General features: G+C 37.7%; 1 protein-coding gene across 2 annotated transcripts in view; it reads left to right on the top strand.

Annotated features, from left to right (window-relative positions):
* Window positions 1-17479, top strand: part of LOC131075102 (uncharacterized) — a 318013-nt gene that overhangs the window by 68367 nt on the left and 232167 nt on the right. For both annotated transcript variants that reach the window (XM_058011935.2, XM_058011929.2), the window contains exons 4-6: window positions 10327-10449; window positions 10539-10708; window positions 11090-11165. In XM_058011935.2, coding sequence (XP_057867918.2) covers window positions 10327-10449; window positions 10539-10708; window positions 11090-11165 — 369 coding nt within the window. The remainder of the gene's footprint in view (window positions 1-10326; window positions 10450-10538; window positions 10709-11089; window positions 11166-17479) is intronic.

The raw sequence follows: 17479 nt of genomic DNA, 5'->3' as shown, positions 1-17479 counted from the left end.
CATCCTTCTAGAGGCAGGAAACCCTAATTTTTGCTTCCGACTAGCCTACGGGTCTCTGGAATAGGCTAACGGTTCCCACAACAAACTAGAGCAGAAAATGGGACATTCAAGTAAGGACAAGGTTAAGATGTGAAATTCGCCCTTTGTGCTTTTTAAGGACATGTCCTATTTGTCAACATTCTTCGCTCCAAAACCTTTGTAAGGTACATTCTTATCCTATTAGCTTTATGTCTCATAGGCAAGCAAAGTCAAAGCAAGCAGTCCGCTCCATGTCCTTCCCAAGGACAGGCCCAAAATGATAAAATTGCTATGTGACCAACCCAAGGACATGATTAGGTTCGCTCAATGACAACTCTAAAAACATGATCAAATGACTCTTTTCGCTCTTGGACCAAGGTAAGGGCAGGCTAAAACAAAATTCGCTCTATGTCCTTGATGAGGACAGGCCCTAAAAACAGATCGCTCCATGACCATGGCAAGGATAAGGACAAGTTTGGTGAATTCGCTCTAAGTCCTCTCTAAGGACAAGACTGATATATAACAGTTCGTTCTGTGATCATGGTGAGGACATGCCTTGAAAACTTGCTCCATGACCTAAAGGAGGATTTCGCTCTATGTCCTTAGTAAGGACAAAACTTATCATTGAAAATTCGCTCCACAACCTTGAGGAGGACAGGCCTGAATGAAGTTCGCTCACTGACCTTTGAAAGAACAAGACATAAATAAGGTTTTCGCTCTCTGTCCTTCCCAGGGACAGGACGCAAATGAACATTTTTTGCTCCAGAACCACCCTAATGGTAAGCTTCAAAAGAGGAACTCGCTCTATGTCCTTTGGAAGGACAACCTTCAAAACATAATTCGCTCCATGACCGGCCTAAGGACAATACATATAATGCATTTCGCTCCATGACCAAGGTAAGGACAGGCCCTAAAGATGAATTTCACTCTATTTCCAAGGTAACGACAAGACCTATAACAAACTTCGCTCACCAACCCTCCTAAGGACAAGACTTCAAAGTGCAGCTCGCTCACTATCCTTGGCAAGGACAAGACATATTTAATAGTTCTCTCTCTGTCCTCTCTAAGGACAAGCTCAAAAATGATCAAATTTTCTCTATGACCGGCCTAACGACAGGCCCTATGATCAAATCCACTTAGTGATCGGCTTAAGGATAAGTTCAAGATATGGATTCATTCTAAACTCTTTCCAGGTTCGTTCAATGGCCAGCCTAAGGGCAGGTCCTATAATGCATAGTTCGCTCTAGGACCAATGTAAGGACATGAATCAAGTGGTGGATTCGCTCCAAGACCGTAGTAAGGACAAGACATATAATGCATTTCACTCTGTGTCCTTCCTGTTGTTTTTTGATGGACCATTACATAATTTTTTTGTCAAAAAATGAAAATTTTACTCTATGGAACGCTTCCCGAGGCATAATTTCGCCTCACCCTTGGACTAGACTAATCCTCAGTCCATCTGCAAACCACGATTCAAATTTCATCACATTCTGGTATCATTTGCTATGTTTTCCCTTCAATTTCGGGTTTTTTCTCCCTAATTGCAGGTGGGAAATTTTCCTTAAGTTGCAAGTTTTAATGTTTTCCTTTGTTTTAGTCTTTGTAGGGAAATTTTAAGTTAATTACAAGTGCACTCTATGAAATTAGAACTTGTAATTTACTTTTTATTTCCCCCTTGATCTTTTTTGGCTTTTTAAGTCATAATCGGAACTTTTTGGATAAGTTACAAGTTAATTTTAAATTATAAATTTAAAAGTCACTTGTAGTTCTTTTATAAAGTTCCTATTTAAGTGTTTTTACTTGTAATAGGGATTTTATTCCCCTATTACATGTTTTATTTTCAAGTCACTTGTAAAGGGAATTTTATATCTCCATTACAAGTTCTTTTTAAAAAAAAGTTAAGTTATTAAAACTTGTTAAGGGGATTTTATTTTCCCCTTACAAGTGATTGTGACTTGTAAATCTCTCTCAAAAACCTGATTTTACCTTGTGCATGAAAAAGTGAACATGTTAAAACTTGTAATATGAAGAAAGAAACCTGATTTTCACTATTACATGCAAAATTCAAACTTGTTGCATTTTTCCAAGAACCCGACCAGCTTCTTAGGCGAATTTTTTGAATGATTCGAATCGATTTTTGCGGAGAAATTCAAGGAGGAAGAAGGCATTTTGAATCCATAGCTACTTTCATGCATTTTGAAACTCTTTTTGTGACATTTGGTGGTTTTGTTTGCTGGTTTTAACGCGCCAAATAGTAACACATGTTTGCCAAAATACCAAGATTTTGTCCTCTAAAATTCCACGAATCTCTTCTCTCCCATGTCGTTTTGCCTTCTCATACCTAGGCATTGAGATTTAGGGAAGATTTGACCGATTCTTGTGCCATTTTACAAGGCATTTTTGCTGCTAAAGACGTTTTTAAAAAACGTGGCAAGGATTTCTAGTTTCTTTTTCTATTTAAGAGGTTCATTGTCTTCGCTTTTAAAGATTGTTTCATCTCTTGAAGAGGCATCTTGGCTAAGCAAGGTAAGAATTTATTTTGGTTTTTCTTTCATTTTCTTGCATTGTTTATTTTCTCTTCTTGTGTATATATCTATAGTTCTTGCCTAAAACGGTTTTGTCAGAGAGATTTTCTTCTTTGCAAAGCAATTTGTAAACTGCATTGATCTTCCCCATTTTCCCTCTTTACTTGCATTCGGGATTTTAAATTGCGATTGCAAGTAAGATGAAAATAATTAATCTACCCCTTTGGCTGGAAAATCTTAACCATTTTTTTGGTGAAATTCCAAATGCCTAAGTTGGAAAATACCTACTCTTTCAAAATCGGGTTTTTAAAACCAAATTACATGTTGAAAAGTTCTTCCCATTTTCTTGAAAGTGATCTTCCCAAAATCCTTCCATTTTTGTTCATACTCATTGCCTTTATCCATACATTCCATTCACGCCATTTCCCACATGTCAAAATCTCATTTTTCACTCATTTCTCCATTTTCCGTTTTACAAGTATACTTGCATTCGGGTTTCAAAAATCCGATTGCATGTTTGTCCTTCCGCACTTGTGTACTTGTAAAACGTTCCCCAAGATCCAAAATTGGTCAAAGTCAAATTTCAAACATCCCCATTTATTTCCCATCTTTCTCTCACAAAGTTGTGAAGTGCAAGGGCTGGAGTTCTTCCCATTTGAAGAAGAAAAAATGTTAGTTGCAACTGATCTTGATGTTGCTTCAACACTTTTAAGTCTTCATCGCAACATACTAGGTTGTTCTTCAATGTCAGATTTACCATCATCTTCCATTCCAAAGAAGATGAAGTATAAATATGACAAGTACCAGAATGAAGTTTCTCCTTCACAAGTTTCCTCTCCTTTGGATCATATCAAGGATACGGAGATAGGGCATGTTGCCATGTCAGAATTCATTAAAAGGGTGGAAGATCCGCAGGATAGTAATATGCAACGATTGTTGGACAGCTACATTTATCATGGATCTTCTTTTCCACTGGCTGCCCTAGAACCTGAATTTGGTCTTGCTTGGGCTCACCACTTCGACAAGGAGACGAGAACCATTAGAAATGATGATGGTGAGACAATAATCCGCCTTGATGCAGATACTATTGAGAAAGTCTTCAAAATACCATCAGCACCTGTGTATATGGAGATTTCAAAGGATAGTGCAGCTGAATACTATGTCAAGAGGGAAAAGGACTGCAAATGCCACATTAACAGATGGATTTATGAGCCACGAGCCGCCTTCACAAGGTGGGCTAAGTTGTACCGTTGTGACTTCAAGTGGGAAATTGGAGACATCATTACTCTCCTCAGTAGGATGTTGGGTCTTGAGCACTAATGTTTTTGAGCCCTGGATGTATCAATTTATCATGTTCATAAGGCAGTCCCATCATATATCATGGGGAGAGATTATCAGTGACGCTTTGTGTGAACAACTTGCACCAGTCTCTACTACCATGACATTCTACATGAACTCATACTTAGTATATTTGGCAGAATCACTTAGACATTTCCCTGGTCTTTCTACCAAGGGTGATCGCTCGCTTATACCTGTATGGGAATACTATGATCAGCTGCCCTTGAGACCCAAGAGATTACATTTCAAGAGGGTTGAAGATGCATTCTTTGGTTACTTCATGTGCCAGTTTGACAAGACTCTAAAGAATAGAAGGGTGTCAGATGAAGCATGGGAAAGAGTGAATGAGTATGGTTGCTTGTTCCTTCAATTCCCAACTTTCACTTATATAAGAGTCGGATTCTACAGTGGCAGCCATACATGCTTCATAGATACTCGATTGATAAGATTATTCTTATGGAGTTGGGAAGACAGATCATGGCTGTTGATGCACATTAATCTGTCAAACATAAGGTTGGGATAAGGATTTCTACAACCAACCCATTGAAGATTGGCCGGTACTCCCTTATCACATCCACCAAAGCCAAAGCTATGGAGACCGAGATGCAGGAGATTAAACTCAAAAGGTTTAAGTCAAGGGCAGATTTTGACTACCTAGGTATGAAGGAAAAGATCAAAAATTCCTTCATACATGTGCGTCGCATTGAGGATATCTGGGTGGATCTCCATAGAGAAAAGGAGGTTCTCAAGATGGGCTATTGCAGACTCACCCTTGAGAAAGTTATTGATTTGAACCCGGTGGACATTCCGCAAGGGATGATTGATGATGGGAATGTGCGTGATCCAGAGTATGTCTCATGAAGGGTTGATGAAGCCCCACTTCCTTTAATCCAATGGTCACATAAAGAATGCACTTCCATTCTTGAAAGATTTCAGCCTATCCTAGCTAACACCAACACTTGGCTCAAAGGTAATGGTGTTAGATTCATCAAGATCAAGGTTGGAAAAGAAGAAGACTCTACGGGACCTCTTGGACGTAAGTCTGAGATTCAGATTCATAACAAGGAATGTGCATCATCTTCAGGCACGAGGATCAAATTGCGGGTTAGTCGGACAATAGTGCTTCCTCTTGAGGATGCAACAATTCGCGGGAAAGAAAAATCCCAGATTCACATTCATGTTATTGATCCTGATGATCCAGAGGAAGGACAACAATCAGATGATGCACCTAAGTCACTGGCTTCGGAATCACCTCATGAGATTCCCTCCTCAGATTCCATGGACCTGCCTCTATCTCCTCCTGACACAGTAGCAGATGATTCTCCTCAGAATGCCGTTCCCATTTCAGTAGTTGAGCCACCTCTTGATCATTAACAAGAGAGTTTGCTGGAAATCTTCGAGGATACTCCTGCATGCATTGATTTGTTAGAGATTGATACCTCTACTTCCGTCTTTGAAGAGTTTATGAGACAATCTTCATGCCCTTTGGTTACCTAGCAAACCATGGTTGCCATCCAAACAGATACTTCTCCTAGGGTGATCACGGCTGTTTGAATAGAAACTGCTTCTCCTTTGCCTTCAGTAGATACTCGAGGAGAACTAGTCGTTTTACCTCCATGGCTTAGTTCTTTCACTCTCAAGAGGAAGAAGGAAATTTGTCCTGATGTCTTTGATTATCAGCAGCTCAAGCAATCTAGGCCCAAGGTTTCTCAGAGAGCCAAGACGATCTCAAGGGTAACAATTGACAACAACAAGATGAAGGTGGCTGAAATTGTTGAGCCTCTTGCAGATAAGCCACGCGAGGAAATGCAAGCTGTTGATTACAGGCTTACAAGGATAGAATTGGGTAAACAAACGCATGAAGTGGTCAAACATGATGCCCAACAATCCGTAGCTTCACTAGTACAACATTATGATGAACTTCTAGTGAAGAAATATAAGCTAGAAGAGGAGAAGAGACAACTTATTGGAGCTGTTAATAAAATCACAAAACCTGCTAGTGAAGGGAGTAATTCTTCAAGTTCTTCCGGTTCACAAGAATCAATTCGGGGAGTTGAAAGAGCTGCTCAGAAGGTACAAGTGTTGGACTCTTGGGTGGATCAACTTCATGATCTATGTGCGCAAATGCTAAAAGACATATTCCAAATGATAGTTAAGTTGGAGACCATTGAAGAAAAATTGAATCATACCTCTGAGACTTTCAAACAGAACTTGGAAAGGGTTGAAGGTAGCTTGACGGTTTGGTGCAAGATGCCTCGACAATAGTTGAGTGTTCTTCAGGAGCATGCTATTATTCCTTCCAGGGTCATGTATCTGGAATTTGAAGAGCTTCTAGAGAACAAAGCCCTCGTTCTCAAATCCCTCATTGAAGAGATTGATGACGCAATGAGATTGCGAGTTGAAGTATTCCAAGGTGTTGTTTCTCACTGTGAGAAGGTCTCTTGCAATATCATGGGTCAGAATGGGGAGTTGATACCAGAAGAAGAAGTGCTCGTAGATCTATAGATTAAGATTCATAATGAGCGTAGGAGTGAGCAATTTTCAGCTGACTCAATTCAAGTTTCGATGAATCATCAAATCTTTTTGCGTGATTTCAATCCACTTTGGAGAAGAACAACTCTATGCTTCTTCAATGCCATGATACAATTGTAAAGACCATGATTGTTGCCAAGAACACCCACGAGCCGAATCCTGCTAAGCTACGAACGATCATCCAGAAGTTCAAAGGATTCATGTCTTCACATGCTGCAACTTAAGTGCTTTTCAACACTTAGTTGCATTTTTCAGAATTGTAACCTCTTAGTTGTAGTTTTTCTTTTGACAAGTTTACTTGTAAAAACATTTTGTAAATTGCAAGTTAAGTCATTACTTGCAGTTTTGTAATTACAAGTAGACGAGTAAGAAGTCAATTTAGAATACTACTTGTAACTTTGAATAAGTCATAGTTAGTTATTGAATAAGTCTTGGTGGTTGAGAGAATTTCTCCAGCTAGTTAGGATCCTCCCACCTTTTTCTCAAGACTCCTCTCTTATAAATACTTGAGGGGGTCTATTGTAATCTTTATCTTTTGGAAAACAAGCAATAAATCTGCTAAATTTGCAGCAAAGAAGACTTTGAGCTTTATGTGTAAATTGAAGGATTGAAAGGAATAGAAGAAAATTACTGAAGTATTGAGACTTTGTGCTATATTCTTGAGTTTATGTTCAACATTACCTTTCTTGCAAGTGTTTCTTAAAGGGCTTAATCAAATTTGATTTGCAGATTTTGTGCTGCAAGTATTGGAGATTAATTTAGTTTAAGTTCTAATGAGAAAAGTTTTAAGACTTTGTGCTTACACTCGTTCTTGAGAGAGATTAGAAGTAGATTTTATAATAAGAAATAGCTGTGAAACTTTGAGCTCACACTAGTTCTTACTGTCTTGTGTAGAAAGAAATAAATTATTTCAGACTTTGTGCTGTCATAATTTGTTTTTGGCATCATTAGAATAGAAAAGGGTAGATAGGACTTAAGACTTTGAGCTTGATATTGCTGTCCTATCCCAAAGGAAGTGACGGAAGTCTTTGAACTTTCAGGAAACTTCATTTCCTTTCTCTCATTTCATATGAAAAAGTTGTTCTTGCTGTTTTATGTTAAATTGCTATCACTTTTCTATTAAGAGAAAAGGATATTGACTTTCTTGAAAAAAGAAGAAAGACTGCTGTTCCAGCCTATTTTAGTTTTAGTATTAGATAGGTAGGGGGAGCCTTTCCTTAATTAGGAGAGTTTTACTCACACAATGTGGTTGAAACCACAATTTTATATAATTCCCCATGTGTACAAAATTTTCAACCGACACTTCCTGAGAATAGGACCTATAACAAATATTTCGCTCACCGACCTTCCCAAAGACAAGCTCAAATCACTCTATCTCCTTTGTGAGGACAGCCTTCAAGACATAGTTCGCTCTAGGACCAGTTCAAGGATAAGATTTATATAATCAAACTCACAAGAAAGTTCGCTTTGTGTCCTTTGGGAGGACGGTACTCAAAGACAAAGTTCGCTCTGGGACCATTGGAATGATCTAAATAACCCCTAATCACTGAACTGACTTGACCTCCTTCACTCTACCTTAAGGAGATCCACCTGACTTGATGACCTTTGAGAAATTCAATCCCTTCAAAGCAAAGGCTAAGACACTAAAACGACCAACAACAAAACTAGAAGAGCTAACCCTAGAAAGCAAAGAGTGGGGGTCCCCATTTGCAATGGGGCGATGTGTGAATACCTCACAACAGGTAGGAATTGTTGTTTTTGAGTCTTTTAGGTGATTTTGGATCATGTGGAATCCAATTGATTAGGTTGATAATGTAAGTGATCAAAATTGTCAAGTTGACAAGAATGTTGCTTGACAACATTCTTGACAACATAGTGCAACCATTGTCTTGCGGCCAACTACTCCTTCCAATGGTTACAAACTTTCAAAAATTGGTTGGGGGAGTTAGTTGACACCTATATAAGGCCTTGGAGGCCGAAGACATGTAATAAAGTTGAATGTTGGTGATTGAAGTTAATGAGAATTCTACATTTTCTTGCAATTTCACGCTTTGTGCCCAATTCTGTCTATGTTATCAGATTGGTGGTGGTCTAATTTGTTGATGAATGCATCATAGTAGGGTGAACTAGGATCGTCTTGGTTTTGGTCCCATCCATTTTGGTGAAGTTTGAAGCATTTGGTGAGCAAATTCTTGCTATTGGGTCTGAAACCCTCTTTTCCTAGGGTTTTGGTTTCCAATTCCTCTAACTTGACTTACATTTGAGGAAAACTTCCAGCCCTGAGGGAAGAACAAGTTAAGGGGATGTATTCTAAGATTCCAAAAGCCTTTTGCAGGAAGGTGTTGGCAGGTGTGAGTTTTTGTTGACCCTTGCGGGGCATCCTCATGTGACTGGCTTGTGTTGAAGCACAAATTGGTGTATGAAATGCAACTTTGGGATGGATCAAACTCAAACATTCTGATGGTGGATTTGGTGTTTTTGGAGTGGGACAGTATTGTTGAAACCATAACCTTACTCTGTTCAAGCCCCTAGTTGGCACTTGCTTTGTAACCTATCCTAGTTAGGCCTAATAGACCTAATAGGCTCAATTTGAGGTTTGGATATCAGGAAGGAGGACCAGAGTCTGAAACTTTGGAATCTCAAAGAACTCCCAAAAGGGTACTCAGATCATCCATTTGTTTCTGGGGTCCTTTGGAAGGTTGGAAAGATAAGGTGGAAAAACCAGTTAGGTCGACCTAATTCAATTAGGCCTCCTTCACTAGCCCAAAGTGAACAGTCTAGGTTGTAGACCTCAAGGGTTGCCAAAAGTCATTAATTTGGTTTATTTCAGTCATGATAGAGCCCCCTGGTCCATCCCACCTCGTTGCATAGTCATTTCATGCTTGTCGGTGTTAACCTAGCCTATGTGGGAGTAGGTCTAGATTGAGATATATGGATATTGTCACACAAATTATGTGTGGATGATGTTTCTTGCATTGTGAAGTCTCTAAGACTGTCCTAAGAGGCTTGAGAAGTCTGAGAATTCAAGTGGTTGTTGTCATTCAAGGGGTAGTTGTGACTCTAGGTTGTGGGTGTTGGTCTAAGACTCTAAACACACCATGTTTCCATGTTGGCTCTACATCAATCGGCCTCTGATTTAGCCGAGGGGTAGTACTTGTTGGTGCTATACTAGTCTCTACTTTAACCAGAAGAAAGTTGTGCTTGTTCGTGTATGAATAGTTTACCCTCAAATCTGAACATATTACTGCAAGTCTTGATTGTTGATAGTCTAGTGTTTGCATCTGATCCAAAAACATAGTTAATCAAATATTTACATTATGCAAAACCCCCATGAAATTTTGAATAGTGTGCATACTTGTAAATTCTATTAATTTTAGGATTAGTTAGATCTCAGGGAGCTTCTTGTTACAATTCTAATAATGGTTTAATTGTTATATGTTGTTTCATTTTGTGTTGTCTAGCAATAGACAAATTTAAATACTAACAATATGTCAATCATTTTAATAAGATTGGTGGGAATGATGATATTGGTGATTTACATCCTGTGTGTTGTTTTGTATGTCGATCTTTTATTGGTTTAAACTTGATTGATATTTTTCATGAGATATTTACAAATCTCTTTGGACTGTAGATTTCACACGTCAAACAAAATGAGCAGTAAAATTGTTTGAAAAGTGATTTACATTCAGAGATGTATGTGATTGCCTTTCTAGAATTTCTTTTTCATCCAATCTAATAAAGTTGTCTTTAGGACTGTAAGAAAATTCTTCGTATTTAATTGAAACTATCATTTTAACCCTACTAATGAGATAATTTGTGCAAAAAAGTTCCTTCAGAAAATAATGTTTAGATTCATTTATGTTAAAATTCTTTCTGATATGTGTCATATTTTTGCAATTTGTATCATGATCAGGCAGATGTTGTTGATGGCAGAGAACGAGCAATTGCTTTTGGGTACCTAACAGGCATGTTTTCAGCTGCCCATGTTGTAGGGAATCTACTAGCATGGCTTCTCTCTGAAGATTATATTTTTCAGGCAGGTTCTTTTAAGGGTTCTGGTTGCCATATATGTAAAATGTTGCAACTATGCACTAGCCTAACTCATTTGCCTAGCTAAAATCTCAGGTTGCAACTGTTCTCTTGGTGATTTCTGGAGTTTATGCAAAACTCTTTATTGTGGAGTCAATAAACACTAGTCCAAATGAATACCAACAAAGGTCATTATCACCTCAGTGTAAGAGTATCCTCATTCAAAGATGGAAGTCTATAAAAGAAACTATAACAATTTCCTCAAGGTCAGTTTTTTAAATACCTTTCTATATCCTTTTCTCTATATCTAGGTTCTTGGGATTGATATGCATAAGTTTACCTCATGCTACATTTCCATTTTCTCAAGAATAAAGATTTTTCCATGTATTCTAATGTTTGCAAAAAGAACAAAGTTCAATACTCTCTCAACAAGGTAGGGTCTAGGTCAATGTGTATAAACTGTTCATTTTAAATATTTTTCAATTCAAGCTCTTTCTTGTCTCCAAATAGAACACATGTTCTTGGCTTTTGTAATTACACCCTAATATAGTTTTGTACTTCATGACTTTTGAACAAAAATGATTTATTTCCTCATTGAAAAATGTTATAAATACATATCTAACATTGTGATTCTAAACGTTTAACAGTGGAATCCTAAGGCGAATAATATGTGTTGCCTTCTTTTATGAACTTGGCATATCAGGGATCGACAACGTCTTGATGGTATGCTTATCATCTTGTCATTCATTGACTTATTAATATTTTGCATCATGATTCTATTATCAATCCTAACGATTAAGGCTCTTATGATTCTCATTCTTTTAATCTACCAATAAGATTAAAAATCATCTCAAAATTGTTAACTTTATCATAGTTTTCTCTAGGAAAATTAGAAAATTTACTTGTTAATTTAGGATAATCCTAAAGGCATCTAGGATCAATGGGTTTCAAAGCCAATTTTTTTAGTGAGAAACATATGCCTAGGAGGGATTTACTCATCACATTGAGGAGGAAATTTGAGAATATTGAATGCATATTCCATGAAAGGTGAAGATCCAATTTCAATAAATCAACATCATTAATATGTATTAATAACTAAAGTCATCAAGAAAATCTAAGCTAACATCATTGACTTCCTTTCACTCATCTACTTACATCTCTTGAAAGGAGCCTAAGATTTTTGTAATCAAAGTAGCTGGTTAGTAGCAAGACAAATGCATCTATTAGGAGCAAAGAGTGATTCCTATGGATTGAAATGCCAAAAATCTTTAAGATAAAAGATCATCTACATTTCTCACTTAAGCTCTATCACTCTTATATTCCTTTGAGCCCTCTTAGGTTAGTCAAGGTGAACCTTTAAACTTGCACAATCATGAACAAGTAACCTTAGAAGATAAAAGTGTGCCATATAGACATGCCGATACATGGAGATTATTTTTTTGAGAGATGAAGCTACGCATCTCTTTGATTCTATCCATGTTTCTATAGTTATTCATGGGAAAAGCCCTGTACATGGAGCATAAGGAGTACTTAGCATTTTTATTCCATATGGAGTTTGAGATTTTGAGTAAAGAGAGTCTAAATATTGTTACACTTGATGATTTAGCTATGCTTAACACACCTATGGAGTCTCCTTTGTTTGGTCACCATCCCAAGAGAGCATCTATTTAAACTCGAGCCTTTTGAGGAACCATTTTGAGATAAGCTAGGTGTAAGCCTACCTCAAGTGATTGTTTGGAGTGGAAGAGATGTAGCAACATGATTAGGACCTGCTTAAGAATGAGTGAGGGGATGACTATATAGAGAAAACATAGCATGAGCTAGATGGAAGTGGGGGATGTAGAGGCTGATAGTGACATGGAGGGTAAGTTGGAATACATAGAACAATTGGAGCATGGTGGCTAGGTTGGCTAGGATGATCATTAGTTCAATAGACTTGTAGTTTCTTCCAAGTATGATACCAGCTTGAACAAGAGATCGGAGAATAAAGTGGCTATACCAAAGTTGTCCAAAAATGATTTTAGGGTTTGAGAAATGGTTGAAGTTTGTTAGAGGATGATTGAGTTGTATGAAATCATAATGAATATAAAACAAGCAATGTTCCCTACAAGATGAGAACATAAAACTTATGGTAGTCAACATTCACAAAGATTATAAGTTCAATTAAGAAGGGAGGAAGTATCACAAATTCATGTGGGGATAGTGGCCACTAAATGATTGCTAGTATCTATGAATTCATTTAGACAATACAAGGCCAGGTAAGGTATCTGTTGTCATTTTATGACACCCTTGGTCCATCAGGAAGAGCCAATTAGAGACATGTTCCATGGACCAGTGCTGCCCCAGTTGATCAAGTGCCAAGTCAAGAAATCAAGAAAATGTTTAAGTGTTTTCTTGTCATGAGGTGGACTTCGGGCCTTCTCCCTTCACCCTTGCCTCTTGCCTTCAGACCTTGGAGTTCATTGGTTCATTCTCCTTACCTCTTCCTTCTTAGGAATTCCGGATTTCAAGATTCCGGGAACTAGTCTACCCCTTCCCTTTTTGGGGAGAGGTATCCCGTCTCCTCGAACCCCGAAACCCAGACTTCCTTTCCTTTTCGGATTTCGAATTTTGGGGAACTAGTCTACCCCTTCCATTTTTGGGAAGAGGTATTTCGGATTTCGGCCCCTTCTCTTTTTGGGAAGAGGTATCTTGTCTCACCAAACCCCGAATCCCAAATTTCCCTTCCTTTCCAAATTTTGGGATTCGAGGAACTAGTCTACTCCTTACCTTTTTGCGAACATGTATCTTATCTTCCCGAACCCCTAAATCCGAAGTCCTATCTCTTGAGGGCTAGGTTCAACACTTAGATTATCTCTTGATCATGAGGCTAGGTACTAGTGCACAATTTACCCCCCTAAACCGTGCATAAGTTCATACATGAAATGAGGGGGTTAAACCCAAACAACGAACAATTTTGACGCCACTTCCTCCACCTAGGCCTTGCACAATATGATCTTGCAACTCATGACCTTAAGGTGATGTGCTTGCAGTTCCTAACGGAAGTACAAGCAAATTTACCACTACATGCTCTATCATCCACTCCTCACAACACCTAACACTCCGAAAGACTTTTCCAAGTTGACAACTTTGTAACAAGACAACATCGACATCCTAGCAACTTTGCAACATAGCAACATCCCTCAACCCTAACATTCACCAAAACATACCCTCTCTCACTAGCAAAGGCTAATAGCCACGACTACTGTCAGGTTAAGACGACTCAACTGGAACACCCAAGCGAAGCAAAAAGTGGGGTCCCCATTCGCAATGGGGCAATGTATGAAAACATCACAACACTCTCCTTTTAGGTCTGCAATTTTGCAAGGATCTGAACATCAAGAAAGTGGAGGTTGAAGGTGATTCCGCCATTCTTATAAATGCATTTAGGATCAGAAGAAACTCTTTTTGGAAGCTACAAGCTCTCCTAGATATGGTCTTGGAAGTTGCTAAGTTTTTTTAAGATATCATGGCTAATCATGTGTTTAGGGAGGCCAATTGAGAAGCAGATAGTTTGGCCACTAGAGCAGTAGATGGGGAAGAGCTAAGAGCATTAATGCTTGGGGTGGAAGAAAACCTTGAGCAAATGTAGGACAAGGTTGTGGCCTTTCACTAGCTTCCTTGCTTGGGTCAGGGATGGGAAGATAAGCTCTTTTGGCTTATCCACAACATGGTTCCCTTCTTTTGGCATGGTGCAGATCCTCTTTAGTTGTTTATAGCACCTTTGTTGTGCTCAACCTCAGCTCAACAATGACAATCTTCTCTTTTGGTATCTAGTAGTGGTCATCACCTCTCTGTGTTAAAGGACTCGATCCCTTTTCTCTCTTTGTAGATGGGTTCAAGTGCATTGCAAGTTGATGGCTTTGTGGCATGACACTGTTGCTGGGTGGGTAGGGTTCACCTCTCTTTGTAATTTAGTGGTCGAGTAGTTAAGAGTTGATGATTTTGAATGACAGACACTGGCTTCTTAAGCAGTAATGATGTAATTTTTTTCTATCTTTCTAATATATGCAACCTCAAGTTCCCCTTAAATATCAAAAAAAAAAAGTTGCCGTTTTGAAAATAAAGTGATTATCCCAAATTAAAATTTTATTAATTCTTTTAGCCTAATAAGGAGACATGACAACCTGCCCTTCTTAGAATTGCTTACCTTCAAGCAATTACAAAAACAGATGCTCAAATATCACCATAAAAATATGATGAATCATACTATAATGCCCATAGAGCTTGGATTCTATACTCATGAAATGAGACAACTACCAAAAAACATTATGGAGTCTATACAAACTTGGATGCTCAAGTATCATTGTTCGAACCCATGTAGTTCCTTCTGTGGGGAGGTTCTTTTAATGCATTGGGATCCTTGTGATATCTCCATTCCTCAAATTCCTCTCCTTGATGTGGATGATGGCATAGAGCTCCTGCTTGCCATGAGCCTATTAGGGATGATCCTTGATTTCTCTGCTTGATGATACTCACCAAAATCGTTATTGGCGAGTGCCCTACTATTTGCAAACATCAAATTGGAAAAAACTAGATTATCATAACGAGATGGTGCCTTAAATGGATGCCTACCTATAGACATGTGATAGGAAGTGTTCTAGCTCCTTAAGTGCTTCTTGATCCATGTGTTTGATCCTTTTGTCCATCCCTAGCATGATGGTAGTGAATTGTGTTTGGAGTAAATCCAATAATTGTTGATGATTATTTTTTCGCAAGAATTGAACAACCTAAAGAAAAGAAAAGACCTAGAACATACTCCAAGATAACAAGAGACGAAAAATAGAATAGAGTTGTGCATGTAGTAGTTCTAGCTGTGGATAAGACAAGAAAGCAGGTCACCTCTGCGGATTATAAGATTATATCATTAAGCATGGGATAGGCCACTAAGGAGCAAGAAGTGGAGGAATTTCGTGACTCTTTCGAGGCTATACTCAAAAGGTTGCAGAAGGAAACACAAGAAAAAGTAAAATACAAGGCCAAGGATGAACACGAAGAGAAGTATGTAGAACATCTATTAAGGCCATTACAGCAAGCAGATGAGTCTTATGTACCTCCGGCCATCCTTGTGAAGCAATTAATTATTGATTATGATGAAATGAGATTAGAGCTAAGACAATCAGGGAATGGATGGATGAACTTTTCAATAGATGAAAACAGATTTTAGAAGAAATGCTGAATGAGTATCAGGCTTTGGAGCTATGTGGGGATTGAGAAAGATAGACATTCATTGCAAGGAATTTGATATAGTATCCCATGGAACATTGATCTAACTACATTTCCTGGTAAAGACAGATCCACAAATATCGTTAAGTGTAGGAATTGTAAAAAAAGGTAAACTTAAGATAGTAATTTAGTGGTATCATACCTTGCGATTCTTGAAGAATACTATTGGTGTCATTGAGATAGGCGCAAACTTGAGATCATGGTAAGAGGGTTGAGAGATGGTTGTTTAACATTTTTGGATACCATGATAGGAGAAGAGAAGGACAAAATGGAAATTAATACATTTAGGACAGCATGGGAAAAAATTTCAAATCCAGGCCACTTTGTAAGGAAAATCTGGAAAAGGTTGGTAAGCTATCCATGATGATGAGTCTATATAAGGAATTCAAGGCAGATTGGGATGCCCAAATTGAGGAGTTTGATGAAGAAATTATATCTATGAAGGTTTGAATAAAGACTGTTCCGATGCCACCACAACAGGAGTTAGAAGAAATAACAGTAAAATTTGCAGAATATGTAAAAGTTGCTAGAAGGGATAAATGGAAAGATTTATCCATTTGAAAATAAATGATTATTAGTTGAAAAGAAATATAAATTTTTGGCTAAAATAAAGTTATATTATAAAGTCAAAAATTGGTTATTTCTCCAACAAGTTATTTTGTCTTTTTGTGCCAAGAGATGTGTAAATTTCGTCTTTTAGTGGGAGTGGTTAGAAAGTAGTTAGAATCTATTTTATGAAAGTGGTTATAGTTTCTAGAAGGAAAATCTGGGCCCTTGAAAGGATTTAATCCTGGCCATTGTTCCAAAATGTAAAAATCTATAAAAGGGCAAGCCCTCTCATATTGTAAAAGAGAAGTCTTTTGGAATTGTTGCAAGAACTCTGCCAAAATAAATACAGGAGTCATTGATTTGGTGATTTATGTGTTATTTTATGTGAGTGCATGTTTCCTACTTCTCTAAATTAGTTATTTTATTTCAATGCAAGTTAGAATGAGATGATTTCTGAGATTAATATCTGATAACTGTTGTTCATACCATTAGGAGTTTGTTGATTGTAAATTTCTATGTATGGTTAGTTTGAACATTTTCTGACCTTAAGTTCAATTGCCGATTATGTGTTGAATTGCATTATATCACGTGTTCAATATGTATTAGTGATCTGAAATCAATAATCACCATTGAAGATTGTACTGGTTTATGCTAAGTTGTGTTAAACTGACAAAGCTGAATCTTGTTTATGGGTTTGATTTGTTACTCTTAGTGTTGTTTCATTAGGATTAGATTAGCTCTCTAAACCTTAAAGCTTTTTGATATTTCTTTAAAATCTGTCTTCAAAAATCACTAGAAAGCATCAATCATATTGAATATCAGATGTCCAAGGAGGTATAGATCTAGGAAATCATCTACAGTTTTGTCTATAGAAAATTGATTCCAGTAATGATTGTGTAAGTCCCCTTGTGATTACCAGCAAATCACATTATTTACTAGGTTATCCTAAGTGTTGTGAGGACCTAACATTTGAAACCTTGAGGTCATATCATTTGATAAGTGTTAGATAGCATATGAGATTTCCTTATTCAAGAGAGTATAGGATATACCCAGTATATTTTGTTTTGCATGGTTAGAAAGTGCAAATTTCTTCATCAACATAATTAGTGCTAGAAGGAGGGTTAAAAAGCTAGATAGAATCAATTCATTTTCTCCAGAAAGGTTTGAGAGAATCCTCAGATCAGCACCAAGACAACAAAATTTCGTTGAGTTGCAGTTCTACA

This window comes from Cryptomeria japonica, chromosome 11, assembly GCF_030272615.1.
Source record: "Cryptomeria japonica chromosome 11, Sugi_1.0, whole genome shotgun sequence".
Taxonomy (NCBI): Eukaryota; Viridiplantae; Streptophyta; class Pinopsida; order Cupressales; family Cupressaceae; genus Cryptomeria; species Cryptomeria japonica.
This window is presented reverse-complemented; position numbering and strand designations above follow the sequence as displayed.